The 14,228-nt window shown below is 35.2% G+C and overlaps 1 protein-coding gene across 1 annotated transcript; it reads right to left on the reverse strand.

Annotated features, from left to right (window-relative positions):
* Positions 1-11,167: 11,167 nt before the first annotated feature.
* Positions 11,168-13,300, reverse strand: LOC120354964. Its single transcript, XM_039443169.1, has 2 exons — positions 12,570-13,300; positions 11,168-11,432 (listed from the first exon to the last, which is right to left on the reverse strand). The coding sequence occupies exons 1-2, from the start codon at positions 12,915-12,917 to the stop codon at positions 11,373-11,375; spliced, it is 408 nt and encodes a 135-aa protein (XP_039299103.1). The 5' UTR covers positions 12,918-13,300; the 3' UTR covers positions 11,168-11,372.
* Between the last annotated feature and the right edge of the window lie 928 nt (positions 13,301-14,228).

A 14,228-nucleotide genomic window follows, 5' to 3' on the forward strand; every position in this document is an offset into this window, starting at 1 on the left:
TATTAACACACTTAAACAGCAAACAAATTCAACACACACGTTAATTTTGAGCCCTCGAGGCCCGAGGCTACCTCTGGATTTTAAATGTGAATTCGCCGCGGCTTAATTGGAACTGCACTATCCCACGCAAATTATGTTCCCCTTCCACCGAGACAACGGTCCACGTGGAGACGAATAATTCCGTGGGAAAGGAAAATAGTTCAAGTTTGAAAAATTCCCAAATACTCGTGTATTTTTCATCGCTAACGGAAATACAGTTCCGTGAGAATACCTCAACCCTGCATAAAATTGGAGTCTTCCCGGACGCAAGTTAGCAAAATCTTAATGTGAGAAAATTATTTTTCAACAGAAAAATAAATTTCTCATGATAAAAATGTATACAAAAAATTCAGCTACGAGATCACTAAAGTCTCATTGTTGAAGTCCTAATTGTACACTTTTCGAATGAACCCATACTAAGTTTATCTCTATGAAAACACAAACCCATAATTAATTAATTTATTTCAATATTATCACCATCACACTGAGTTAACAATGCTTAGAACCAGACATTTTGTTCATCCAACCTCTGTCTCGACTACTCCACCCTACTGAACTCCACTATACATATTGCACCCTACTCAACCCACTCTACCTATCCCACCTTACCTAACCTACTCCACCTGACCCACCCTACCTGAACCACCCTACCTAACCACTCCACCTAATCACTTATCTGACCCTTCCTAACCTACTCTATCTACCTAACCTATTCTACTCAATCTTGGCAACCTGACTTACCCTTCCTGTCCTACCTTAAGATTCATAACCCTATGCTACCCAACCCTATAGTCATAAAAGGCGATTGGGTGGGCGAAGCCCGCCATCCAGCCAGAGCGCGAAGCACGGAGGCTGCTACTCACCCTTGTACAGTTGTACCCCTCATGGGGGTGCAGGGGGTGAGGCCCCGCCGAGCGTGAAGCACGAGTCATATATATATTATATATATATATATCTATATATATATATATTATATATATATATATATATATATATATATATATATATATATTATATATATATATATATATATATATATATACTATGGCCATAGCATCTGAAAAAGTCTTGGGAAGGGTGGTTTTTTGTGGTAGATAGTGCTCTAGTGGATTCGATTGACAAGTGTTTGAAACCAAAGGGAAAATTATGATTTTTCCGATTTTGGGGGGCCCTAGGATCCCGTCAATATTTTCAACTTTTGAATGGCACATTTCTCAGCGAAGTGCAAGGGACTTTTTTGTTCAGCTTTTCAACATTACTCGATTTTTATAATAAAATTTCGACCGGGTCACGGGTGGTGTGGGGGGAGCAAAATTTATGAGTAATAAGAAAATTTGAAATATTCCCAGCCAAACTGAGGCATGTGACAATTCCAACTTTTATGAGAAAGTCTCTAGGAGTCTCTAGGAGTTAGCCTCTAATTGCTGCTGGTGATGGATTTTATAGCATTGTCTGATTACACGGTGTATCTTGATTGTTAGACTAGAAATTTCAGAAAAATTTGGAAAAAGTTAATTTTTGAAAAAAAATCTATTGAAGTTTCATATTTTCTTAGTATAGATTTTAACATTGCCATAATCATAATTCTGTTTAGGGCAAAGGGGTTTGAGATATTTCGCTTTAAAATTTTGGCCCTTTGGATTTTATATTCCATTTTATTAAGGTTACGAATAAGGTTTATTGAAATATTTTAAGGGTTATCAAAGGTTGATATATTGTTGATAGATTTCATGAATGAACTATTTGAATTTTTTTTCATGTGGATTAGTAATAAAGGTTTAATGGTGATAGTCGTTTTTTAAGTTGTATTTTTCTGAAGTTATGTGCTATATTAAAGTCCCTAAGGCAATTTTTGTGAATATTATTCGTAATTATTTAAAATTCCATCATTGCTCAACAGAATCGATTATAATATTTATGGGTTTATCATCCAGTGGTTATATAATAGGATTATATTTTTTCATTATTTTGGTATGTTTTCGATGGGGTCTTGTGATTAAAGCCAATAATTATAAATTGTCATAGAATTTTATTTAAATATTATTACTGATTATTGTGCTGAAGGTGAAGTCCACATTTTTCAATGGTAATATAGACCAAGTTTATTGTTCATGGGCTATAATAAACGTTTATGGGGGAATTTTCTAGCTATGAATAGCAGAGTTTCAGTTTTATACGTTTATATCTTTGAATCGCATTTCGTTTTATATTTTTTTCTCAGTATAAAGTGGTAATCATCACTACCACTATATTCTCGATTATATTTCATGATAATATTTGAGTTTCATCGTGTCATGGTTCTAATATTAATTGTTATGGGTGGAAAAATGTTCTTTTCGGCACAATAGGTTGAGTTTGGGGCTTATTATTATGGTTGAGTTTTAATTCTCAGAAGTGATTCTTGGTAATCATTGTAGAACCATGTTTTGCAATATCGAATCAGTTATTATAGAAGAGAATTATTTATTCCATGACTGGATATTAAAGGTTTTATGGTTGATTTACTTCTTAGACAGTGGGGCTTTTGAAATTTGAAGTGTTATATGAGTATTATATCATGCCTATTCAATGTGAATGCTTCAGTATATCTATTTATATAGTTTTCTTTTCACGTGGTATATAAGAGATTCGAAAATCACCCCACAGAACAGGCTGGATTTAGACCTGAATACTCGACAGCTGACCAATTACAAGCTGCCAATCAACTCATCGAAAAAAGCATAGAGTTTAAGATTCCCTTATACATTGGATTTGTGGACTTTCATAAAGCATTTGATAGTATCAACCACGGTTGAATGTGGAAGGCATTGAGAGAATCGGGCATAGAGACTGGTTATATTGAGATATTGAGAAGTTTGTACACAAATAATGAGGTCTATATCGAGCTTGAGTGAAAAGGAAGGATCATCAAGGTGGAAAGAGGTTTAAAACAGGGGTGCCCACTCTCACCAATTATTTTTAATTGCTGTTTGGAATATGTTTTTAGAAGACTGAGTTGGGAAGACAGAGGATTATGCGTGGATGGATATCAGCTGTCAAACCTAAGATTCGCAGATGGCGTTATGTTGATGGTAAAAATGCTGAAGAGATGAGAGAAATGTTCAACGAACTCATAGATGCAAGTGAACGCATGGGTTTGAATCTGAATGCAAATAAGACAAGAGTTATGACTAACTCTAGCAAGAAGAGGATTGAGGTCACTGCTGGGTCGATAGGCTATGTGGATGAATATGAGTACCTGGGTCAACTTCTATCTTTTGAGAATCGGACAGGAAAGGATATAGAGCAGAGAATAAAGAAGGGATGGAAGAAGTATTGGATCCTAAGAAAAATATTCAAAGGAGACTTCTCGAATGGATTAAAAGCGAAAGCCCTCAAAAAATGTGTCCATCCATCACTGTTGTATGGGGCTAAAACTTGGACACTGACAGCTGATTTTGACAAAAGATTAGAGACAACTCAGACAAAAATGTCAAGAAGTATACTTGGGCTTCGACTGCAACAGAGAGTTAGAAACACGGAAATTTTGAAAATGATCAATGTGAAGTATCTGCAACGAGAAGCTCATCTAATCAAGTGAAGATGGGCCGGTCACGTGGCAAGGATGGAAGCTGACAGATGGGCGAAGACATGCAGGAATGGATACCACGGGACAGGACCAGAGGAAGGGGACAATCAGCACTCCGGTGGAGGGATGAACTTTCACAACAAGTTGGAGATTTGTGGCTGACCGAGGTTAGAGTCAGGAGGAGATGGGCAAAAATTATTGACAGACTCTGAATTGAAAAGTGAAAAATTTTATAATTTAAATTAATGTGGAATTGTATTTGTTGCCAACCACATAAAATATACCTCATAAGAGAGGCTTTTGTTCTTTCAAGAATGTAAATAAAGCTATCATTATTATTATTATTATTATTATAATAATTATCATTATTATTATTATTATTATTTTTATTAATATTATTATTATTATTCTTATACAGAGATTCTCTATTCCATGGTTACATATTTGTAATTTTAGGGTACAGTTTCCTATGGAATTTGGTACAGTATTTGGCTGGTTTTTAGGCTACATTATTTAATTTCACCAGTTGCATTATTGATTTTACAGTTATAACTAACCACGTTATATTTCATAGTCATTATAATTATATCTCAGTTATTTCAAATTATGGTTATTGCAGGAAAAATGAACAGGAAATATGGTTGATGGATATTTTTATCATTGTATGATAACTGAATGGTCATGTTTGATTTTCATAATCATACATTCTGATGCATATTGCATTCATGTAATGAATGATATTAAAGTTTTTTTTCGATAATTGGTGCCACGAAAAAGTAATATAATACAGTAATGTAACTCATTGTTTTAATATTTTCTTGCATTTGAACTAATGTGACCTACGTTAAAGAAAGTACAATTGTCACATAGTTTTGTTTAGTTGTCAATCTTGTTATTTATATCCAGAGCAAGGCTACTCATTAGTAGATGAGATTTACGAGTTCAAGGAAGCTTTTTTGCTCCAAAACCCCCTCCCCCCCTCGTCCATCCCGCCACCCCTACTCCCGCTCGCAGGGTGGGTGGTGTTGGGGGGTGTTATAAAAATAGATTTCCCCTTCCCCTTGACCAGTGGCGATGAGGGGGATGAAAAGAGAGAGATATATCTTTCTCTAACCCCTTCCCCTTGCCCAGTGGTGATGAGGGGGATGAAAAGAGAGAAAGATATATCTCTCTCTCTCTTTTTTAAAAATAGATTTCCCCTTCCCCTTGCCAAGTATAGATGAGGGGGATGAAAAGAGAAAAAGATATATCTCTCTCAAATAGATTTTCCCTTCCCCTTGCCCAGTAAAGATGAGGGGGATGAAGAAAGTGAGGGAAAAAATAATTTCCCTTTGAGGGGGAAAAAATTCCCTTGCTGACAGATTGAAGTGAATCCTTCTCTCTATTGCTATACTGACAGATTGAAGTGAATCCTTCTCTCTATTGCTATACTGACAGATTGAAGTGAATCCTTCTCTCTAATGCTATACTGTCAGATTTAAGTGGATCCTTCTTTCTACATCTATACTGACAGATTGAAGTGAATCCTTCTCTCTAATGCTATACTGACAGATTGAAGTGAATCCTTCTCTCTACATCTATGCTGACAGATTGAAGTGAATTGAGAAATTCCCTATCACTCTACATCTATACTGACAGATTAAAGTGAATTGAGAAATTCCCTATCACTCTACATCTATACTGTCATATTAAAGTGAATCCTTCTCTCACATCTAATGCTATACTGTCATATTAAAGTGAATCCAGAGAGAGATCAATGATCTAAGTTCTTTTACATTTTTTATCTGAAATATCGTACAAGCATTTCCAAAGTTAATCGGAATTTTCAACAACAGATAATGCTGAATCATTTGTACAATCATAATGTAGATGGCTGCTGTCTAGTATATTGAGCAATTCGAATGTTTCAGATAAAATTGGAAAGTGTACATTTTCTGTTTTTGTTAACGGTAAATCAACATCTTGACATCCTGTTGAAAATTTAATATTCTTCGCAATTGAATCAAATTCGTTAAATGAAATTCCCATCAAGGGACGAGTTAATTTTTTGAATTTTGAAAAACCATAACACTGCATGTTAACGGCTTCCCAGATGTTTGACATATGTGTCTGTTCTATAAATTAACAATATGCACGTGTTGTACCTACAACTTGAAGACAGTCATGTCTCGGCTGTATAAAAAAGATCACACCACACACGTTGCTGTTGACACGTCTAGCTCTGACCGAGTACTAAACTAAAAAGTGAGTGGGAATATTGGAATGAAAAATCATTTGAACACAGAAAAAGTTTATTTACACATTTCACCACAACTATTCATAATTTCATCTTCAATTTCAATTAACTTATCTATACACAAATTATGAGGACAATAATAACATAGATAGTCTCTTATGTCATTTAAATTAACCGTGCTTAGAAAAATGTCTTTTAATTGTTTCGCCAAACTATAATTTTCATGAGTTGATTTCCTAATTGCACTTTCACACTCATCATACCAATCAATACAGTTTTTTAACCTCACTTCCAACTCGTTGTCAGCAGTCAACCACTTACTTGGATCCATGATAAGCGAATGAACAAAACTAAGTGTAGGCTGGCACTATTTTAGAGTAATTAAGTGGTCTTTTTTCATTAATTGCAGACAGACAACATGTACGTGCGTTATGCAGTCTCAATGCATGCATGCAATAAACACACTGAATCTCTTCTCCATTGTAGAAGAATCCATAACGAGCAAAGTTTCTTTTCTGCGAATTTGTGTACATCGCGGCCATTTTCATACTTTGCATTCGATTGTTTTCACACATGAAATTATTTGTTTGATACATATTTTTAAACAACAAAGAATTATAATGTTGAGCACTGAACAAAGCACACCGTCCATCTGGTCTATTTTTATGAATGTTACACACACCATAACACCATGAACTAGTGAAAAAGCTGAAATCGGGTTTTGCAAAATCCTCTGGTATACATTGAACGTTAGTATGTAATCTTCTTAAAAACTTTGCTTTCCCAGTTCCTTTTGTGAAAATTTTCTCATAACCTACAAGGTAATCATGTATTAATGAGTCAGTGTATTCTAAATCTCCATCCTCCCATTTTATTTTATGATAGTGATGTTCTAACCATGTTACATTGTTATACAATTTTGCACTCAATTCTGTCTTTGCAAATGGTGATTTGAAATGGAATACAATATAATTATTGAACTGATCAATTATGGCAAGTTCTTTCACAATAACTTGATTACAATCTTGTTTAAACCAGTGAAGATCAACTGTAGCAATTTTCGTACTCGCTTGCTTGTCCACTTCTTTCTCTTCTCCGGCAGGCTCGTCGAATCCACCATCTTTCTCCTCCTCTTCCTGTTTCTGCTCCTCCTCCTCCTCCACCTGCAGCGGCTTCTGGATCGGTGTACCGCACCTTGGTTCATAATAGAAACTATCGGAATCAAGATCACACTGGATACCAATAGACCGAGTTTGCGCTTTGTCCAAAATATCAGAACACAAAGAATAGGACATTTTAGATGTTACCTGTTCAAAGGTGAAACTGATAATGAACCAAATTTGTCAGAGTGCACACCTTATATAATATTGCAGCCGGCACGCTCTATCAATAAAATTACTGAACTTCTTTCACCATGCTCGTCAGAGGTGTGTACTCCATCACACAATCGCTAATTAAAACGCAATAGGCAGAAGTATTTGCAGGTACTGCACTATTAAATTCCATTTCAATATGAACATCTGTCGATGATTTCAAATGACTTGCTTGGTGTGAACAGTCCTCAACAATCAGCGGTGTTGATTCACAAAACGTTTTAAAGTCAATTTCTGTACCAAGTTCGCTATTGATTGAATGATTATAATACGAGAGCGCGAAATCCAAAAACATCCGGTATAATACCTCCTTTTTACCTAGCAGATTTTCATATGGATGATACTCACTGTTCAAATATACTTTAACATTGTAAATACCGCAGCTATTGAAATTAGATATTGATTTTTTAATTTTATTCTCACGATCAGTTTGAAATGCAATTATAACATATTTTGGACTATCAAAACTCGATGTGGTGCCAACTGCCCAAGAATGGTTGAGTGAATTTTGCAAATTTGGTAATTCACAAATTTCCCAATGTCGGAAACCTAATTTCAGTGGAGTGTCAGCATCGAGCAGTCTCAAAAATTTCAGTCTTACATGATCTTCTAAAGTTATGTAAGGCATTTTCCATTGCAGTTTTGTAATTTTCACACTAACACTTGTTCCAGTTGCGGACTCAACACAATTTAGGTCTGTTGGTGACCTCAATAAGACGAGTTCCTGTTTCAAATTTAAAATTATTCTTTGAAAATCTTCAAAAAACGGGAGGATTAATTTCAGCGGTACACAGAAAGTGAATTTATTATCTGTTAGCTCATATCCTGCTCTGTCAAAACCAGCCAGGTGATATGTGTTTTTATCGAGCGTATTCTTCACTAGTATAGCTTTAATTGTGGATGTTAATCCAATCAATCTTGATTTAGAAATTTGCTGACCTGCTAATTCATATCGTATTTCGTCAAAAAGGTTGCCGATTACGTTACTGCTTAATTTATAGTCTGCTGCAACTGGTGCATCAGCCAGGTCTGTTCCTGGTTTTGTACAGTTAACTGTTCCCTCAATAAATATAAATGATTTGCAAGGTAAAGAATAGACATCTAAAGAATTTATGCCAATACATGCCTCATCAGAGTTTTTATTTCCTGTCCCGAATAAACTGTATGAGTGTGAAATTGGAATTTGGTTATATCATTATAAAACTGAAGGTCTGTCTCCACGTCCAGAATTTCACTAATTGCTGCTCCTCCTCCTAACATTCCGCCAATCAACTATAAAACCTAACTTTTCTAATATTCTCGCACATTTAGCCGACAAAGCACATTTGTTTTTAGGTGTTGACGCTCTCATGTTCGTCTCTCTAATGACATTGCGTGTACACGTCTTATTTGAACGTGGATTGAAAACAAGATAACCCATTACGTTTACTTTTGTTTTTCACGTATGTGCAACCTAATTGTAATTGTATCTCCACGGAAATCAATAAACGATCCATTCTGGTCTGTTACCTTTACATTAATAGTTTGAATTCAATGCGTATTCAAAGGTACATAAATAATCGGTGATGGTACTTCATCTATTAAATAGCCGCTAGGAACCTTTGGTAAAAATTCGTAGATTATATGTTTTTGTTTTCCGTCAGAGTAACTACCACATGCTAAATTACATTCGAGTACAATACTACCAATGCTTGTTATGTTAACCAAATGCTGAGAATAATGCCATTTATTTGGTTCCAAAACAACATTATCAAAACCAAGTATCTTACCAATCGAATCAGTACGTGTTCAATCAATGGCTTCATCAGAATGAATTTCAATCTTCATAGTATTCATGTTTGGGCGTATAATCAGTTTATTCTTCTTCTTCTCATCAATATGCAATTTATTCTTTAAAGATTTTATAATATCCTCAACTTCATATGCACCCATATCCAGCTCAATTAATCTATCACCATATTTGAAGCTGGAATTTGTTCCTTTGTTAATGTTTGCAATACTATTGTAACTACAAAAATTAATCAATCCAATTTCCCATTCATGATTTTTATCCAATTCTATAATTTCTTGTAAATGTTCGTAGAGGTTACTTGTGTTAGATCTTAATGTAATAACAACCATCTTGTAATGTGTGTTCAGCACAAACACTTAATTACAACTGATTTGCAAGAAACAATAATGTAAGATGACCACAAAAATTGCTATTTAATGGTTGCATGTGCTCTACATTATAAAATATATTTACTCCAATTTCTTTTTTCCAATATTTGTCCAATTCGTATGGCAGTTGTAAATTTCCAATTGGATCAAAATACCAAACATTGGAACCGACTTTTTCATATGCAACCCAATGTGTACCATCCTCGCTTTCCCTCGCTAAATTCACAATGGCATTCTCGTTTTTTAGAATTTTTTTGGGTAATGCATCTAGCATATATATACCTCTTAGCCGAATCTGTAATAATTTCGACCAATCAATCAAATCATAATTACTCAATTCTCCTTCAATATTCATGTCTTCTTCTTCTTCTTCTTCTTCTTCTTCCTACTCTTCTTTGTTGTTCTACATTTCTTAACTTGTTTTTGAGGGAATAAACTCACTCCATATGATGATGGGGTGTCGTGGAGGGGGTGGAATTAAAACTCTCCCCCCACTAGTTATTTGAGGAAAAGGCTTCAAACAATACCCTTTTCCTGCAATATGCTTTTTCAACTGAGCTATAGCTTTGCATCTAATATCATTACTATAACTTCTCCTCTCATTCTTCTTCTTCTTCTTCTTCTTTCTCAAAGACCCACCAGACACTGCTTTAGCTTTCATGACGTTTGTAACAAGATAGCTAAGTGCTTTCTCGGCAGGAGGTGTTTGTGGATTTTTGAAAATGTCAAAATGTCAATGTTTGCTAGAGCTCTGTCAGCTACCACTCGAGTTTTATTATCACTATTTTGCGTATACGCTATATCATGTACCTTACAGGCTCTATCTAATGAATTTATACCTTGATCACCTCTCTTTAACCTTTCATTAAACTTTGTGCCCGGGCCACACCACTGGTATCCGGGAATATGAATTTCATCCTGGAGATTATCAATTACCTTATTTAAAATAGTTGATGTGACATTACCTGCCAAACATGACACACCCTTAAAAAGTTTTGCCGCTGAACTCAAGATTCCTTTACCTCGTTTCCTCGAGCTCTGCTTTCTCCTACATACCATTCTCTTACCTTCCAACTCAATGGTTGAACATTAACTGAGGTTAATTAATTAATTAATCATTACACCAACTTAATAAAAAAAAAATCGAATTGGTTTAATTTTCAATCGAGTTGGAAATGAATTCACACACTATTGCTATGATACATTGCTTGAATGATAAGAATATTATTTCAAATAACAAATAATCTGAAAAGGTGAAGACAATTTGAAAAGGGGGGAAATGACGCCGCCATCACACACCCACCCACATCTGCAGGAACACGTGCCAAAACAGATGTGGGAGGGAGCGAGTCACCGAAGCGAGTGCTTGGCTGTACAGCTGTGTGTGTGTGTGCGTGTCTGTGTAGCAGTAAAGACTTGTGAGCATGCTCGCAACAAACTATAAAAGGGGCGCTCACCTTATTTAAATATCATTCACAACAGAGTGTAAGCAGGTGAACCATTTCTTCTGTGTGTTTCTACTATTCATTGTGAACTTATCAACAACAACAACAGGTAAGAATTGAAAACAATTTTTATAAAAACAATATTACAATTTATTCACTACTTTTACACATACATTCATCTATACAATTCGTAACACATAAGACAATGAATTGTATAGATATAAAAATTGTTAATGCTTAACAATTTTTATATTGGTCCAATTTGCCGACTTATGTGTTATCATCATCACAAAATTTTTACACTTAGCGTTAAATTGCTCTATTTTCTCTGAGCTAATGCAGGAAGCAAATCGTTGCGGTAAATATACCTCTCTCATAGATTTGCTTCCTGCATTGGTAGTTTTTAAAATTACCCGTCATCCATGCATATTTGTTTGTTCCCTCGCCGCAATAATGGGGTAGGGAGTGTGCTCCTTTAATTCCCTCAGCGGGATCCACGGTTTAGGCATTGGTGCATTAACGATTGTTACGAACTCCATCTCATCCTCCCCTCACCACACCTCCTTCATCAGTGGGACCACGGATGAGTTCTCGTCCATTCCAGCACGTTCCTGTTGAAAAATATTTGATTGGTGTCTTATTTGTTTCAGATTATCATCAAATCAGATTCAGTGAATCATACTAGAGAACTTGATCAATAGATTATTGTCATAATCTCAACTTGACATCATCGGATTGGCATTCTCTGCATAAAGTGAGTAATATCAGTTATTGAAATAATATTGTATCAAATAATTTATGCATGATCGAGTACTTTAAACAATAATATCTCATAATTCAATTTCTAATCACTTCAAATAATATTTCCTTCCCATCAATTTCTAATCAGTTCAAATAATATTGTATCGAATAATTTATGCATGATCATGTACTTTGAACAATAATATCTCATAATTAAATTTCTAATGACTTCAAATAATATTTCCTTGCCATCAATTTCTAATCACTTCAAATAATATTGGTAACAAATAATTGATGCATGAACGTTCTAATCAGTTCAAATAATATTGTAACGAATAATTGTTACATGATCGATTAATTTAATCAATAATATCTCATAATTCAATTTCTAATCGCTTCAAATAATATTGATAACAAATGATTGTTGCATGATCAATTACTTTAATCAATAATATCTCATAATTCAATTTCCAATCACTTCAAATAATATTTCCTTAGCATCAATTTCTAATCATTTCAAATAATATTAGTAACAAATAATTGATGCATGAACGTTCTAATCGCTTCAAATAATATTGATAACAAATAATTGTTACATGATCGATTACTTTAATCAATAATATCTCATAGTTCAATTTCTAATCACTTCAAATAATATTGGTAACAAATAATTGTTGCATGATCGAGTACTTTAAACAATAATATCTCATAATTCAATTTCTAATCACTTCAAATAATATTTCCTTGCCATCAATTTCTAATGATTTCAAATAATATTGGTAACGAATAATTTATGCATGATCGAGCACTTTAAACAATAATATCTCATAATTCAATTTCTAATCAGTTCAAATAATATTTCCTTGCCATCAATTTATAATCATTTCAAATAATTTTGGTATCAAATAATAATAATCAAAGACTTGTATGTGCACAGATTTTTTTAACAATCAATCATGGAAAAAAATCTGTACACACACAAGTTAATAATATTTGTTGAAACTAACCTCTGTTTGTGAGAAGATTGACTCGTCCTCATCCCCGCTAACTTCTGCCTCCTCCTCCAACGTCAACTTCCGCTTCCCCTGCTTCTGCCTGTTGTTTGGTAGAGTAGTTAGCACCGCTCGCCGCTGTGCCCAGGTAGCAGCTGGACCCAAGCGTTGAATAGGGCTGTCCCCGACCACGATCTCGCTGCCCGGTGATGGTGGTTCCACGTTGAGTGGTGAGATGGCAGGTGCAGCAGCGGACAACTCAGCAGCAGCGATGGCAGTTTTCCACTGCCAGTAGTTGAGCACACACTGGTATGGTGGTGGGCTATCTGGCAGCATGTATGAAGATGGTAGAGAAATCATCATGAAGTATACTCAAAGTAGACTCAGATGTAAATGACAATTTTCCTCTCATCACTTCTGTTTATATACCATACGTTTCTCTCTCTGTTCCAGGCTCGTGCGAGTGAGAGTGAAGTGTGCTACAAGCGAGAAAAATTCAAATTTCTCCCCTACAACACGTGCTCCCACATCGTTATCAGCAACATTCAGATTTGTAAGTATTCTCTCTCCTATCACAAAAAACTGTCACTCAATCATTCTATATTTTCGAATAGCATCCTTGTACATGTGTAAGAAGACGAAAAAAAATCTCGTCTAGAACACTGCATGGGACGGTGTCTGCCCACACCTGCTAGAAGCTGAAAAAAATCTCCTCCATGTCAACTCACTCAAACAATCTATATTTTGAATAGCATTCTCGCCTCTCGATTGATTTCTAATATTATCAGTTATTAAATATTTCATTGTTTTCACAGCATTTTCTCACCTCTCAACACGGCTTCCGACCTCATAACCAGTTGAGCTCTCGTCGAGGCAACACACCTGAGAGGTTAATGAGCAATCTGAAAGGAAGCATAGCCGGTATCTACACCTGAGAGGCTAGCTCACAATCAAAAAGGAAGCATACTCATCTATACCTGTACATCTACAGTCGAGGAGATTCACGCAGCATCACCCAACACATGTAAGTACATTTTACTTTGATTTTATCCTCTGTGGAGGAGAGGAAAATTGTTCTCAGAGGACAATATTTGTCCTCCGAGTACAGTTTTTGTCCTCGGAGGGGAGGATTTTTGTCATCAGAGGACAATTTTTGTCCTCGGAGGGGAGGAGTTTTGTCATCAGAGGACAGTTTTTGTCCTCGGAGAACAATTTTTGTGCTCGGAGGATAAAAAACCTTCTACAACATACTGCATGCATGCGATTTTAGCTCATCTTTACAGTATATCCGGATAATCCTCTCCTCGCTCTTCTTTCTCACACTCTTCATATAAACAAAATGGTAAATGCATTACTTTTTCAAATGGATTTTCGATAATATATTTGCAATAGACACATTGCAGATAGAATGGATTTCTATGTAAGAAATAACCATTTCTCACAAAATACTCTGCTTCATCAGATAATGATTTACGATAGTCACAATGCAGATGATGCTTTTCAAAATACCCTCCTTGAACAGATGAATCTTCTACATGATTAAAAGTTAAATATCTTTCTTCATATTGGCGTAGAATATTATTATCGGAATTCTCCTCTTCAATTGTTATATTATATTTCCTTCTACAGTTCGGGCTGTACCTTGCATGTTCTATTGCTGGTATGTCACTTTCT

This window comes from Nilaparvata lugens, chromosome X (genome assembly GCF_014356525.2).
Source record: "Nilaparvata lugens isolate BPH chromosome X, ASM1435652v1, whole genome shotgun sequence".
Lineage (NCBI taxonomy): Eukaryota > Metazoa > Arthropoda > Insecta > Hemiptera > Delphacidae > Nilaparvata > Nilaparvata lugens.